The sequence below is a fragment of the Emys orbicularis genome, chromosome 8, assembly GCF_028017835.1.
Source record: "Emys orbicularis isolate rEmyOrb1 chromosome 8, rEmyOrb1.hap1, whole genome shotgun sequence".
Lineage (NCBI taxonomy): Eukaryota > Metazoa > Chordata > Testudines > Emydidae > Emys > Emys orbicularis.
Genome location: NC_088690.1, coordinates 40,680,554 through 40,697,472, shown reverse-complemented (window position 1 = coordinate 40,697,472; position 16,919 = coordinate 40,680,554). Strand labels below are relative to the sequence as shown.

At 38.7% G+C, this 16,919-nt stretch overlaps 1 protein-coding gene across 4 annotated transcripts in view; it reads left to right on the top strand.

Annotated features, from left to right (window-relative positions):
* COL11A1 (collagen type XI alpha 1 chain) overlaps positions 1 to 16,919 on the top strand; it is a 225,255-nt gene that overhangs the window by 118,721 nt on the left and 89,615 nt on the right. For all 4 annotated transcript variants that reach the window (XM_065408835.1, XM_065408833.1, XM_065408836.1 and 1 more), the window contains 6 exons: positions 439 to 546; positions 7,173 to 7,226; positions 11,759 to 11,812; positions 14,283 to 14,327; positions 14,486 to 14,539; positions 14,625 to 14,669. In XM_065408835.1, the coding sequence (XP_065264907.1) occupies positions 439 to 546; positions 7,173 to 7,226; positions 11,759 to 11,812; positions 14,283 to 14,327; positions 14,486 to 14,539; positions 14,625 to 14,669 (360 nt within the window). The remainder of the gene's footprint in view (positions 1 to 438; positions 547 to 7,172; positions 7,227 to 11,758; positions 11,813 to 14,282; positions 14,328 to 14,485; positions 14,540 to 14,624; positions 14,670 to 16,919) is intronic.

Here is a 16,919-nt window from a genome sequence, read left to right as displayed (position 1 = left end):
CTTTTGGCCTCAGACTTCATGGTTTTAAGCTAACATTACCAACAGACTACTTAGTTATCCAGGCATCCATATTTTCACACTAATTCCATTCCATGTATAATGTACTAGATTAATCCTTCAGGGCCAGATTCTGGCTGGTGCAGGGGAAAAGGTGTAACCATATTTCACAGGGGGCCACACCGATCCTCCAAAAGTGGTGTTAATACACACCCCTAGCCTGGGTTTAAGTAACCCCATGCACAACGCCTGCACAACCCCCACAACTTGAATTCTGTTACTAGCACAAAAGCACTAATATTTGTTCCTAATCTTCATTTACATTAGTTTTCAAGTAATTGTTAAGTTTTAAAATAAAACTTAAGCTGTCCTGCTATTGCAAACAGTGTATTGGTATGAGCATAGGCAGTGGCTCTGTATTTATAGCATATTGAATTTTAGGGTGAAGTTGGTCCACTGGGTCCACGAGGAGAAGATGGCCCTGAAGGTCCAAAAGGTCGAGCAGGTCCAACAGGGGACCCAGGTGGTGCTGGGCAGGCTGGTGAAAAGGTTAGTAACCAACAGCTAATGTAAAGAAACATTGTCTCATAATGGAGATCAAACCAGGATCTTCAGCTCCAAAGGCCGGTACTGCTGAAAGTAGCTCCTTTAGCTATCAGATAGTGGTAGGTTATTATGGCTGCTGAGGGCAGCCACTAGAGTGATCTCAGACACTACACAAATAATGGAAATTATTATTTTGTAGCTATACATAGAAATGCATAACACTTCCTGGCACATGAGACAGCTAAGCCCTGTCCTGAGGAGTTTACAGTCTAATCTAACAAAGACAAATATAATACAAAGAAAATTTGACACCAGAATGGATGGAGACAGTGCTGGAAAGTAGTTTGGCATTGAAAGGCTACAGAGAAGATCTGAAGGAGCAGAAATTGTATGGTGAATGGGAAGACATAAGTTGTTTTAAGTATAAGGAGTATCATGACAAAAAACAAAATCAGGAGTGGCAGAAGGAGAGAAAGGTGCTATTAAGAAGGAAGACTGAACAAAGTGTGGGGCATTAGAACATAGTGAAAGACAAAGACTAAGATGTATGGAGGGCATGTGATGTAGAATCTTGAAAATGAGAATAATGATCTTGAACCTGATACAGAAAGAGAGAGGACACTGGAAAAGGGAATTGAAGGCATGGTATGTAAAAGGTCAGAGTGGCATTTCAGTGCAGTGTTTTGGGTAGCCTGGGCCAGGAGAGAGGTAACACATAGGAGACCAAAAATGAGGGAGCTTGTGGTAGAAGAGAAGTAGGGGGATGAGAATATAGGATGGAATCAGGAGGTGCAGTGTTTTAATTAGAGCTGTGTGGAGCACAGAAATTGTTTCACAGAGGATTGTGAGATTTCAAACATTGACTTCATTCTGAATTGGAACAAACCCCCAAAATTTCAGAATTCTCCACAAAAGAAAAATCTCATTTCATTCATTTCCTGTCCAATTGGTTGTGTGTTTCATTTTGACAAAATCAAAACGTTTTGTTTTGATTCTAACTTTATATATATATATATATATATATATATACACATTCACATACATACATATACACATACATATACATAACACGCACACACACACACACACACACAATATCAAAATGAAAAGCCCTTTCAAAAACAAACATCTAAATGTTTTGTTCAAAAAAATATCAAAATGGGTCATTTCAACATTGTTAGAACTTACCCCCCACACACAACTTTTTTTCTGAAAATGAAATTTTGACAAAATCAGCACAATTGTGTGACGTGTTTCAGTTGACAGAACTGCATTTTCTGATGGAAAATTGTTTCATCAAAGTTTTTCTGACCCACACTAATTTTAATTCTGGCTTTACCTCAGTATGGCCTTAAGAAAGTCATATCACCTTTCCGTATCAGTTTCTCTATCTTTAAAATGGAAGTAATGGGACTTAACCTTGGAACCTCATGGGTCTGATGTGACGATTAGATTCATAGTGCCCTTTGAGATCATCTAGTCTGTTCTTCCTCTATAACATTGTCCATAGAACTTCCCCAAAATAATTCTTAGAATTTATCTTTTAGAAAAACATCCAATCTTAAAAATTGTCAGAGATGCAGAATCCACCATAACCCTTGGTAAATTGTTTCAATGGTTAATTACCCTCATGGTTGAAAATGTATGCCTTATTTCCAGTCTGAATTTATCTAGCTTCAACTTCCAGCCTTTGGATCATGTTATGCCACCTTCTGTGAGATTGAAGGGTCCATTATTAAATATTTGTTCCCCATGTAGATAGTTATAGACTGTAATCAAGTCACCCCTTAATCTTCTCTTTCTTAAGATAAATAGATTGATCTCTTTGCATCTATCACTATAACACATTTTCTAATCCTTTAATCATTCCCATGGTTCTTCTTTGAACCCACTCCAATTTACTAACATCCTTCTTGAATTGTGGGCCCCAAAACTGGACTCAGTATTTCAGCAGCAGTTGCCAATACAGAGGTAAAATAACCTCTCTACTCCTACTTGTGATTCCCCTGTTTATGCATCCCAGGATCACATTAGCTCTTTTGGCCACAGGATTACATTAGGAGCTCATGTTTATCCATCATGACCCCCAAATCTTTTTCAGCATCACTGCTTCCCAGGATAGAGCCCCCCCCAATCCTGTAAGTATGGCCTACGTTCTTTGTTCTTAGATGTTTATATTTATCTATATTAAAATGCATTTTGTTTTCTTGCTCCCAGTTTACCAAGTGATCCAGATAGTTCTGAATCAGTGACTTGTCATATTCATTATTTACTACTCTCCCACTTTTGTGTCATCTGCATACTTTATCAGTGATGGTTTTATGTTTTTTTTCCAGATCATTGATAAAAATATTAAATAGCATAGGGACAAGAACTGATCCCTTCGGGAGTCTGCTGGAAACTCACCAGCTTGATGGCCATTACCCATTTATAATTACATTTTGAAACCTATCACTTAGCCAATTTTTAATCCATTTAACGTGTGTCATGTTAATTTTATATTGTTCTATTTTTTTAATCAGAATGTTGTATGGTACCAAGTCAATTTACAGAAGTCTAAGTATATTATAATAACTATTACTTTTATCAACCAAACTTGTAATCTCATAAAAAAACTGAAGTTAGTTTGATAGGATCTATTTTCTATAAACCCATTTTGACTTATGTTAATTACCTTATCCTCCTTTAATTCTTTACTAATCAATCCTGTATCATCTGTTCTATTATCTTTCCTAGTATTGATGCCAGGTTGACAGTACTATAATTACCCACATCATCCCATTTACCCTTTTAAAAAAGTTGGCACGACATTTGCTTTCTTCTGGAACTTTCCCAGTGCTCCAAGATTTACTGAAAATCAACAGTAATGGTCAAGCAAGTTCCTCAGCCAGCTCTTTTACAACTCTTAATGCAAGTTACTTGGACCTGCTGATTTAAAAATGTCTAGCTTTAATAACTGCTGTTTAGCATCCTCCAGAGATACTTTTGGAATAGAAAGAGTGTTATAATCACCATATGATGAGACTATTTCATCTGTTTTTGATCCAGGTATAAAACAGAAATATTTATTGAACACTTCTGGGTTTTTTTCTGCATTATTGTTGATAATTCTACCATTTCCATTCAGTAATGGACCTATACCATTGTCAGGATTCTTTTTGTTCCGAATATATTACAAAAAAAAACCCTCCTTATTTACCTTAATTCTGCTGCCCATTGATTTCTCCTTGTGTTCCTTTGCTTTCCCTTACCAATTTTCTACAATTCTTAACTTCTGATTTACATTTATTAATATAAGCTTCCACTTTCTTCCCTTTGTTATTATTTTTATAGCTCTCTTCACTTCCCCTCTGAACCTGGTTAGTTTTTTTAAACCATCAAAGCCTTCTTCCTAAGGTATCGGACTGAGGCTTTTGGGGGGGGCAAATAGTAAGGTGTTCTTAAATTATTACAATTTATCATTCAATTTATCTGATTAAATTCCTCCTCACAGCTGATCTGGCTCATAATTGGCCCTATTAAAGTAGTGTGTGTGTGTGTGTGTGTGTGTGTGTGTGTGTGTGTGTGTGTGTGTGTGTGTGTGAGAGAGAGAGAGAGAGAGAGAGAGAGAGAGAGATCTGGACTCTATTTGCTTGCACGTTATAAATGTGATCATGTCATGATCACTTGTATCTAAGTTATCATTACATTTCATTTCTGTGATCAGTTCCTCTTAATCTTTTAGGACAAAAGATTTAATAAAAATACTTAAAGTCTATACAGTATTTAAACATATAAAGGACAATATAGATACTCAATGTTAAGAGAGATTACCAGAATCATGGACTAGAGTTTCAGCAGAAGGAACTAAAAAGGAAGGAACATATTTTAGCGATAGTAGAGATAGAAAGAAATCCTCTTTCATTATAAGTTGCTTCTTGTCATAAACATAACATTACTGTTCATAATGATTTATTTACATGGCATGCTAGAAGTTCAGGAAAAGTTATATTTATGATTTGATACTGGATCATTCATAAGCTGTCATCAAATAACTTAACTTAAAAGTCAGTTGACTCATTCCAAGAAGAGTTATTTTCAGTCTTATTTAACTACTGGGAGCTATTTATGAATTAATGTTCCCCAAAATGTTGCAAAATACCCTGCCAGCTGATAACAAGGTCATGAATCAAAGAACATATAACAAAAGAAGGCTAGAACTATTATCCTGGATGAATGGAAGCACAATTCAGATTGGGATATCACTTTGTATTCAATTGTAACTGGATCAGTGAACAATTTCTATTAAAACAAGAATTGATAGGAACTTTTCCCCAAACCATAACTGATTCTTTAGTTAGCTTCTTTCATAGAATTTCTGAATGCTGCATTTTCTGTTTTCAGCCAGGACTGAGAGTACTGAAATACCATGAAAAAGGCTATTCCTACACCATATCTGACCTTGCAAAAACATGAAAATATTAGGATTCTCATAGGAAAGTGTATTGTTGTCATGAGATTTACAAATGAATGTACCATTTAAAGAGATTTTCAGTATAGCCATCTCCAAACATTCAAAATATGAGTAAAAAATCATGAGATGGGGTAAAAACTCATAAGATTTTAAAATATAACAAATTTAGAGTTCTGTTAATTTGTATTCTGGTTTTTGAGCCTTAAGGATTCATTTTTTCCCCACCTTTATTCCACAAAGTCTAGCGAGTTACTCGCCCCCCCTCCCCAATTGAAAGCTGAGATTTTCCCATAATCCTCTTGATTTCAGGAGCTGGAGCTTTAAGAAAAATACCAAATACCAGGAGACTTGTGACAGAATTATAAGAGCTAGCATCACTGTTGTCTTAGTTTAGATGAGCCTCTGAAATATATTTGATCCAGATTATTCCCATTTGTATGGATACTAACTCCTTATATTCCATATCCTGAGTCAAATGTCCAGCCTGGATGCTGGGCCAATATGTGATGGATTGGGGAAGAGTGCTCACTGCTCTCCATGACATGGGGTGGCTGCAGAATTGCACTGTGAAGGCATCTGCAGTCTAATGGTTGGAATAGTCTCTGTGACCCTAACATCTTCCCACACCAACATGAGGGTGGGAAAAAAGGAAGATCCATGTAACAGCAGCAATCCATGCCCTGTCCTCTGCCACTCACTGGGAGGTCCCCACTATGCAGAAGGTGCCGAACCCAGTCCAACTCCCCAACATCCTGAAGACCACTTTGCTCCTTCTGTGTTCCCCACTTTCATGTGGCCCTGCTGCCAGGGAACCCTCCACACCCAAGGAGGAAGGGGCTCAATTTGCTTAAATAATAATGCCAGCGCTGAGCATCCTGAAGAAAGAGCAAATGGGCAGCAAGGATCTCGTCACCAAAAAGACTCCAAATAGTCAGCTTGGTTCTGGCTCCCACTGAAAATCGGGAGCAAGACTCCCACTGAATTTATCAGGGTGTGATGCAATGTTACGCTGTGAAACTTTTCTTTTAGGGGATGCTACCTTAAGTAGTTCTAATGCATTCAACTGGTTTTGATGTGAAATATAACTGTCAGTGTGGTTATCTTTATAAATGGCTGAATTCTTCTTTAAAAATATCTCCTGCCAGGCACAAACAAGCTTTCACTAACATGAGTTATATTCTGCATCTTTATTCATCTGCTTTATTTTTTTAAGAACACGCATTTATTTTGTCAAATGCCACTTTCCAGGCAGGAGCTCCCCCATATCTTTTTTCTAGCATCCCAGATTATTGCTGGAGTACAAGATTATGTTCCATTCTCACATCTTTTCTGTAGAGACCACACTTCAAAATTGTGATGGCCTGGAATACTGGAAGAGTGTTTACAATACTCATATTCTTCTCTAGTGGCTCTGGCCCTTAGAGACCAAAACAACTATTCCTTATTTTTGAAAATGACAAATTAGCACACATTCTTTGTTTTATCACCTAAGACTATGGAATGGGACCTACACTACAAAATCTGGACACAGCAATGTTCCCTGCTTCCACCTTCAGGCAGTAGAATTAGTAACATCAATAGCATCAATCTACTCAGCCTATTTTCCTGTCTGATACTGGGAAGAGAGCCATCTTTCTCAAAACACACCACATATTATGTGATATTGGATTATTCTTGGGGTATGATTTTCAATGATGTTTTCTGAGATAGTTTAGAACTCTTCAAGACAACCTGTAGAGCTTGATCTTCAAATATCCATTGGCTTTCATGGAGATTATAGATAAAGAAAACACATTAGCCATGATGTGGTGCAACATTAAGAGCACTAATTGGCCTGTTATGGTAATTGCCTTTTGTGTTAAAGGATGTGTTAATGTTTTGTTGCCACCGTCACTACATTACAGTGTTGGAAGAGTGTTTGGGTGAAATCTTGGGTTCACTGAAGTCAACGGCAAAACATCATCCATTTCAACAAGATTAGGATTTTATTCTTGGAACTGAGGTTTTGGAAACAAAGCCAATCTACCTGTTCTCAGGAGGGAAATAGGTGAAGTGTGAAGAAAAATTTAATAAAATATTTGATTGTATTTGTTATGGAAGGAAACAAACTCTATATAAAGTTATGACTAAACTACTAAGAACTACTAGAAACAATATATATTTTTTAAAATTTCAGGGTAAACTTGGGGTTCCAGGACTGCCAGGATATCCAGGAAGACAAGGTCCAAAGGTAAATGAGTTAGTTTTATTTATGGCACTCAAGAGTGGATATGCTGTGGACAAATTAACCACAACGGCAGCTGTTCTGTTAGTCATATATTTAAGGAAGGAGGACACGAGCATCCAAACCCCAAGTTGTTTCTCATTCTGTCTTTTCTGACCATAAAATTTTAATTTATGTTAAAAAATGTGTTAGTGGTCCATAATGAACAACTGTTATAGACCTATTTTCCCCTTCCCTCAACCATACAACTTTTAAGCCCCTACCAATATTACTTGCATTATATCTGTGCCAGCAATATACTATTACAAACATCATGGACTGTTGAAAAAGAGCCAACTGCTGATACTCCTGCTTCTTTAAGACTAAAAGCCATATATTGCCCCCAGAACTCACGCTGATGTTCATGGGAATTTGCAATATGGTCTGAGGACCCAGATATAGTCCTTAGATTCTCACTGCCATGTTTCTGCCATCTTCCACTAGCTACAGAAAGAGCCATCTAACATCTCCAACACACTTCCAAGTGTGTGACCATGAAAGATAGGAGTTGGACTCTTACAATATTGTCTTTCACAGTTTTTCCATATTTTTCCTTTGCTTCTGTTAAGAGGGACTGATGTCTGTTGCTTGACATTCATATAACCAGAATGCTTAGCTTTGTTCTTTCTCCTGGGTTAATCCCCTACCTTCTGTCCACAATTCCCTGTTTTGTTTGTTTCTTTTTTTTGCAGTTGTCCCTCCTTCAAGTATCATTTGGACTCTGTCGTCATTAGAAAATATCTGTGTTAGCTGGTTCTGTTTCTAAATTATTTATAAAGATTTAATAATGGTAAATTACATTTTAAAAGGATCAGTTTAACATATCTTTGAGAAATGGCTCAGTGTAAACTAAGCAAACGTTAGAAAGACCTATTAAAAATCATTTTCAGACTAGGCAGGAATGGGAACGTTAAAAATGTCAGGGACATTTCCTGTTGTCTGTGGAAGTCCCCCTCTACATCATACCTTCAGAGGTATGTCAAAGATGAGACCAGCTGGGAATGCATAGTACAATAAATGAAAAACTCTTACCCCTTTAGCAGGACTCAGTGTCATTTCAGTAAAATATTGAGCTTTCCTCTAGGCCAGTGATTCTCAAACTTATTTGATCAGCCCCCCTTCTTTGTGTCTGTAGTAGTTCCCCCCCGCCCCCCACACACACAAGTACATATACCGCCATCCATGGTCCTTCTATATGAGCCTCAGCCACCTGGGATTGGCAGCCAGAGCTCGTAAAAAAAAAAGCACACAGCTCGGGCCTCCCTTGACACATTCCCACGCCTCCCTTGGGAGGTCCACCCCATAGTTTGAAAACCGCTGCTCTAGTCTAAATTCTGGGATCTGTTCTTACTTCCAAATTTGAACTAGTGATTTTTTTGACAGAGATAACGCTTTCTGGATAACTAACTGAAGTATTTTTTATGCCTGTAGCCTACAATTTGGCCCTATATTTCTGCTAAGTAAACTCTCTTAAGAGTATTTATTCACTGAATATTCCGTGTTAATAAAATAGACCCTAGGAGTCTAAGGAAAGTGTTTCTCAAGGTGAATACTCTTGATAAAGAGATCCTTTCTTGCTTCTGCCTTTTAACCTAAATGTCTGAGATTTCAGTCTTCCTTTTTGTTCTCTTTTGAAATGTCTAAGATCAAAGAGGTTTTACATTATTCAGTATTAAGAACAAAAAACAAGTACACTTCAAAGAAAATTGGTGGATATTTTCCAATATAGATGTCACTGGGAATTTTGTTAAGTTAAATTAAGTTAAGTTAAAACTGAAATTAATTCAAATTATACTCACTGTTGGCTATTCCATGAAGTTTAGTCAACCAGATTAGAAAGGGTATTGACTGCTACAATGCATCAAGTCGCTCAGGACCTGTTCTTTGGCTACCCTTACGCATGTTGGGTAGCATGTTTTTCTACCCATAGTCCTGTTGAAATCAACATTAAAAAGGATGATGGAATCAAAGGTGCATATAATCTATAATGGTTGTCTAAAGGAAATAAGAAGTCCTGTCCCAATAGTCAGTAGATGGTTCAAGGTGATTTTTTTCTGCCACTTATTTGCCTTGCATGAATTTGCTTCTGTGTGCAGTTTTTAGGCACAGGTACCATTATAAGATAATTTCACTATATTTTTCTTAAAGTTAGTACTCATCAGCTTGATTGCAGGAATACTTCAATACTTAGCTATAAATATTTAATATATACAGTATTCTAAGCCTTTCATACTAATGTCTGAACAGTTTTTCTCTCTTGTACGATAACACACATTTTTAAGGGCACAGTTGTGGCCTCATACAAAATTAGACTTTCTTCAGGTTTTATACACTGAATCACAACCGGTGAAAACAATTCAAACAAGAAATTTCTTTCTCTGTTCACTAAAACCATCAGCACTGGGGTTGTCTGACCCCCCAAAGACAACTTAGTTAGTGGATAAATGGAACGCCTTGTCATAAATAAGGTATATTAATAGGAAACCACGAAGAACTTAAAAACAAAAATAGAGAAAATAATATTAGTTGATGCTACAAAGAGAATGGAGCAGTTCTTTCTTACACTCTGGCCATTTACAGTTTAGCTAGCTGTTTACCTGTTGCTAAACCAATAATAAAAAACACACTAACATGTTGTGCATACAAAGATGGATGAGCTATCGCAGCAGGGAACTGAGCAGAATATGGCCAGTACTACCCTACTGACAGGCCAAACCAAACATGCCTGTGATTTTTAATCTCCCATAACTTGAAAGTAAGTTGTGTCAAGTCAATGGTCTTTTCTAACCCCAGGTCACCCCCCTAGCAAATCAGTGCACAGGCAGCTGACAAGCCAGCACTATCCTTCAGAATGGTATGACAGAAGTAGAAAGGGTAAAGGATTACATGGGGGGGCAGGGAGAGAAAGGAATAGTTCCTGGAAACAGCTGTATTTGTTGACTCTTGTCAGTTCTCCTTGTAACCATTTTGTTGTGGTGGAGGGAATGGTGACATTTGTAGCTCATTAGCTAAGTTTAACAAATATTTTCCTGATGGTCACCACATTTTCTAAGTTCTCTCTGTAAACCGTAGAATATTAGGTTCTTCCTTCACAGTGAACGCTTCCTAGGGACAGGGTTAATGGTTAATTACTGTGAGTAGCCATTTGCTTTCCTAAATTTCATGCACCACAACAGCGTATAACCTCCAAATTTGTTATGTGTACACCATTCCATAGAGTAACTGCATGTGATTGTCCAATGGCCACCTTTTCATGAATAAAGCGACCAACTTTGTCAATGCTGATCATAACACTGGAAAATAAGTATCATTTTCATTTGAAAGATAAGAGAGGGGCATCACTTAGCAAGAAGCTCTTTTGAAGAGCTCTTGTTCCCTTGAAGAATATCCCTGCTGATCAGGGTTGGTAAAGGTATGGTCTCCATGTAAGTGAAAAGCATTACTGGTTATCTCATCAAAAAGTATTTCTTCTGACTAGGAAACTCAGGGCTTTTTGCTAACTGCACACTGTCTAATCCTGGCAGAGACCCTCCAGTATTAAAGCTAATCTGAGAGCTTGTTAGGGTATTATATATATTTTAATATAGACGTGGGTGTCTGAAAATATATGAGAGAGAAGGTGTCCATAATAAATAGTAGGACCTATTCTTCAAATAAATACATATATACAACTGCTATTGAAGTCAGAAGGCATGGTGGACTTTGTCAGGGGAGATGGGGAAAAGGTGTAGGTAGGGTTTAGCAAGCAGTATCATCCCAGACTCAAGACTCTTTCCTGAAACTCAGCCCAAGTTATGTTCTGGGCTTTATGCAATCCCACTGCACAACCACACTTAGATCGTCAGTGCTGCATTTACAGATCTCTGTAAAGAGGAGTTCTGCTAAAACAGATGCTTTCTATTGAGTTACCTAACTTGAATAGAACTGGAGTTTTTAATGTTAGTCATAATGTGTCTGTGAAATGTGAATGTGAACACACAGTAACAGCCACTTGAAAACAAAAGTGCAAATCAGCCCTCTTAAATAGCTGAGCAAAGAACAATAAGGCCCACAAGAATGCTCTTGTGCGGCACTGATACTGCATTAAGAAAATGATTTTAGTTCTGCCACTCTGATTCAGCAGAGGCAAGTTCCCAAGATTTATTTCATTGGTCATGATCTAATAAAATCATTTCTAGTGATGGTTAATGAACTTTTCTTTCTCACTGTTAACTAAAATTGGAAAAGATTTGTCAAACACTTTCTTATTGATGTTAATGAAAAATAATGTTATTACTTATGTTGATGTTTTTAATGCATTCAGGACTTGAGGCATTATGGTAAGTTAATTTTTAGATATTCACCAGAGCTGACATCTTTAAAAACTATTTCCATTGATCTAGTTGTAATGTACATTTTGCATCAATCTGGTGATATGCTTTTAATTCTAGATTAAGTACTGGATGTATTGTGGTGGTGTGACAGATATTTGATGATATTTGCATTCATTTCTCATACAGGGCTCCACTGGTTTCCCAGGATTCCCAGGTGCCAATGGAGAGAAAGGTGCAAGGGTATGATATACTTTTAAAAAAACCCACAATGCTTAATTAGCCTGTGGACCTCTCTGCTAAAATATGTAAAGACAAGAAGCTTCAAGAGAACATTGAGATATTATAGCATTGGGCCTTTATCTGGATAAGACTGAACATCCGCAGTTACATAAAATAGGATCAAACTACATGAGACATAAATCCTCATGCTTCAGGGCATTAACATAACCACTCAGTATCTGGGATAGATAGAAGTTCTCTCACCAGGTAGCTTATTCAATTGTCCATTAGGGAGTGTTTTTCATCTTCTGAAAGATGGACTGAAAGTGGACTAGGTAGACCACTGGCAAGAACTATTTTCCTATCTTGTGAATTATCTAGATACCATGCAATTTAACTTGGATTTTCTATGCATTCTGATTCATCAGACTATCGCAAGCAGGATGAAGAACATATACTTATCAAGTGGAAGTAAAATGTCAGATTTTGCTGTTTCATTTTTTGAAGCACATGGGGAGAAGCTAATATGCAGCATCTCCAACTATAATGAAAAAAAAAAGGGGGGGGGGGTAAGAAGAAGGTCACTGCACTGCTGCCTGTAAAGCTCAACTAGATGTGGCTGATCGTGTTGTTAGAAAGCTGATAACATTATCAGAAGTGAAAGGATGACTTGGAACTCGTAGATGACAACTCAGTGAGACATTAAGTCAGATTGAAGTAAAGAATATCATTACTGTGCCTACCAATCAATTTTATTTAGCAGCAAGGAATCAAAAGCACAGATTCACCACTTTAAATATGAAAATTTTGAGAAACAACTACATTTTCAGTTTGCTTTTTTCCTTAAGAATGGTTTTAGCAGGGCCACCAAGAGCGGGTTCGGGCCCCGGTGAAAATTTTTTTTCGGGTCCTCCAGCAAGGGCGGACCGGCTAAACAGGGCCGACAAGATGGGGGGAAGCCGGGCCCCGGTAATTTGTATCGGCTCCCCCCTCCCCCTCCCGGTCGGCCCTGGGTTTTAGCTGAGCTGAAGGCCGTTCTTTTTTTACTGTGACCAACAAGGAATGTTTAAAAAAAAAGAAAAAACACATTCAGACCCTATTTTTTGGATAAAGCAGTATTAAAAAACATTGTTCTGAACCATCAATCAGGAGGCTAAATTAGGAAACCTGAACCTGTAACATGCACAAGAACACACTTTTAAATATGAAAAGATAAAGTTATTAGATGTAAAAAAAAAGCCTCAATTCAGCCAGGCATTTAACCATGGACTTCTGAATTGGGCCAGCATAACTGGCTTTTATCTGTGACAGGTAGTAGCAATAGTAGTATAGTCTAAAGACCTAACCATGGATCAGGAATTCATTGTGGTAAAACACAATGAAAAGACAGTCCCTCCCTCCAAGAGTATGTCTACACAGCAACTAGACACCCGCGTCTGGCCTGGGCCAGCTAACTTGGGCTCGTGAAGCTCAGGCTGCAGGGCTATTTCACTGCTGTGTAGACTTCTGGTCATGGGCTGAAGCCTGGGCTCTAGGACCTTTCTACCTCACAGGGTCCCAGATCCTAGGCTCCAGCCCAAGCCCGGAAGTCTACACAGTAGTGAAACAACCCCGTAACCCAAGTCCCGCGAGCCTGAGTCAGGTGGCATGGACCAGACATGGGTTTTTTCTTTGCTGTGTAGACATACCCAAAGAGCTTACAACCTGAGTAGTATTCTAGTACTAAAATAGTGTTCTCTTGTATGATGACGAAACAGTGAGAATATGCATGTAATTCTTTTAAAATGAGAACTTCATATGAAGATCCCATTTCCACTGGTTAGATTTTAACAAGTAAAAGTCACAGTGTTTCTTTTTTCTATCAGGAGAATATAGCTCCTTGAATTAAAAGCTTCTTCACATTAGAATCCATTACAATCCCAGCGTAAAGTCTACCTCATGAAAGGGGTCTATAGATTCTCCGTATGAAAGATATATTGGAGCTACATATTAAGGGCCAAAATGCTGGCTCTGTACAAGGACTATGCAGTATGGTCCCTGTTCCTTCCTACAAAAAGATGATTGCCAGTGCTATTTCCCTGCTTAGCCAGTGGAGCTGTCCAGAGGGAGTGTGATGTACCATCTCCCAGTATGGTGCAGTGGGCCTGCTGCAAGGGAGCTGCAAGGAGAAATTCTGGCTTATCCAGAATTCCTCTCAGGGACTCCAGTGGCTGTGAATGGGCCATGCAGCAACATTAACATGCTCTGGTGCCAAGGGCAGAATCTAGCCCTAACGTAGAAGCCAATGAATAAAGCTACATGCACAGTGATTCCAGCAAGATGGTCAATTTTAGCAAAAACCTGTTTATTTAAATTAAAATGCACAGCAGAAAGGAGGAAAAAGAGCATTTAGTCCTAGGAGAGCTGCACACTGCCTCATATCAACAGCAAAACTTTCATTCACAGTCAAATGCCACATGCTAAGATGATTGATTTGAACTTTCATTGGCAGGGTTTACATGGCAAACCAGGTCCCAGGGGACAGCGAGGACCAACGGTATGTACTTCCTTTTGTTTGTTTAAAACGATTACTTGCATTCCCTTAGTGATTGCCACCTCTGTGATGTTTTACACCTACTGTAAAAATGCATGGCTGACTCTGACACACTGTCCTGTATGACTATCATCATTTGTATCTGTATCTCAAATCCATAGGGTCCACGGGGATCAAGAGGCCCACGAGGTCCCACAGGAAAACCAGGCCCTAAGGTAATTGTCAGATGCTATTTGCTGCAAAACTGTTTCTCAAAGAAAATCAGGCTTCACCTTTGAACAAATTGTTCTTATTTTCTAGGGCACTGCAGGCAGCGATGGCCCTCCTGGCCCACCAGGTGAAAGGGTAGGTCTGGAATAGCTTTTCCTCCTCACTTAATTTCCTGCATCTCTTTCTTTCCTCTTTCTCCTCTCTCCACACTTTCTCATGTCTTTGAACTTCTCTGGCTAGGATGTGAAGCAATTGCACTGTCATACTGTACCTCAAGGGTGGACTTTCTTACACTGCTGTCCTTCCTGCCCAGCTAGAAGCAGGAAGCCTTGAAAGCTTGTTTTTCCTCTCAGACACCCAGTTTTGCATACCTAAGAGATTGGGATCATTGGGATGAGGTTGGGATCACCATCCAGGTTTTTGGGTGCATATTCAAACAAACCAAATTACATTTCTGAGCTTTATGAGATTCTCACTGTTAATAAAAATGTCCCGTTCAGCAGAGTTGCTGTTAGTATATGGGTTTTTAAAAGTACTCAATCCCTCTAAAAGCTAATAAATTGACAGGAACTGATTCTTTTGTCCTAATCACCTAATTACATGCTTGAGAACTCCTACTGCTGGGTAAAATAGAATCCACTGCATGATATTAAATTTGAATCAATACACACTCAAACAGAGTCTGTATACTATGCAGTAGCACATAGAAAAATTATAAAATTGATTTGTAATCACAGAACAAGCAATTTAACTCCTACAGATAAGTAAATCTGCCCTTTGACTGGGTTACTTGGAGAAGCTAAAGTTTGGATGACTGCATTTTGTTTCATCCCAATTTTCACACGAACATATTTGTGGCTTATTTTTACACAGCCATATAGAGCACATGGATGGTATCCTTTAAAAAAACAAAACAAAACCAACAACTGAGTTCCCAATTGAGATTACTTTTCCCTTTTGACCTCAAGAATGTTTGATTCCAGTGTGCTCAAGCTGTAGTTTCTTACGCAACCTAGTGTTGTCCCATGTTATGATAAGCCACATCATCTGCCACATTTCCATGTTCAGGATTGATACCTGAATGCACTAACAGATGCAGAGCAACAACAAACAAACTTTGCTGGGAACATGTGAGAAGTCTGAAAAGCAGTAATGGCCAACAACACCTGCAAAGTTAAAGATTGGAGACCAAGGATGTATGATAGAAATAGTATTAGGAGACGGTAGAAGTGTGTTTTGTTTAGAATCTGTTTTACAGACATCTCAAGCTCTCACAGCTTAAGTGTCTGCAGGAACCAACATTGAATCAAATATAGTGAACATTCCCTAATAATTGCAAACAGAATGTGTCAGCTTTTAATCAACATCTCCTCCTACAATGGAAGGTGCATGCCTGTATATTTCTATGAAAGTTAAAAGTCAAATCTCTGCTCACAAAAGGTATGCCAGCACTTCTGGTGGAAAACCATTCAACATATGCAGAAAAATGCATTACAGCTACATGTAAAATATAGATTCTATTTAATAAGCCTTTCATCAATTTCCTGTGATTTTTCATTAACTGAAAATCCCTGGAGTAGAATCTCACCCAGAGTCCAGCTGAGCTGCTGGTGGAGCTGAAGGGTGGTAACTGGAGTAGGGGTAATACAGAGCAGGAGGTGAGGTTTGGAGTGACAGTTGGGGACCTGGAGATGGTGGTGATGGAAGAGGCAGGGAACCGCTGGGTGTCAGGTGAAAGGTAGGGAGCTGAGTGGAACAGGGGTAGGTGGGGAATGAACCACAGTTGAGAGGCAGAGGGAAGAGGTGGGTGAAGTGGGAAGTGTGTGGCAGTTAGGGGTGTGGAACAGATGGAGTGGAAATCTGGGGTAGGGGAAGGATTGATTGGAGTAGGGGAGGGAATGTTGAGTGGGAGTAGCAGGCTAAACTGTAGATCTCTCCACATCACAGAGCCTGGAGACAGGCTGCAGAGAGCTGGAAAGCAGAGCGCTAGAAGGAGCTGGAAGGCTGAGTCAAGGGGTTTGGAGTTAGGAGGCAGTGTTGTAGGGAGTGGGCAAGAAGGTAGAAGACAATGGGCAGATCTGAGGGGAAGCAGAAAAAGCATCAATGGAGAGGAATGGATTAGCTCAAAGGTATGCTGTGTCACAGGAGCTCAACAAGCAGTTAATCTGAGAGTGGCCCTTGTGTACCGTGGCCATGTGCTCTAAAATGAGGCATATGACAGAGGGGAGAGTTGTTAGCCAAAAAAGAGAGGAACTTTAAAAGACCATTTCTGTCTGGTTAGAAATATTCCAGCTGCTAGCCATGTAAATATTAAACATTTATCCTCTATAGAAAACTTTTAAAAAACAATGGCACAAGGAAATGTACATTTAATAATGTGATATT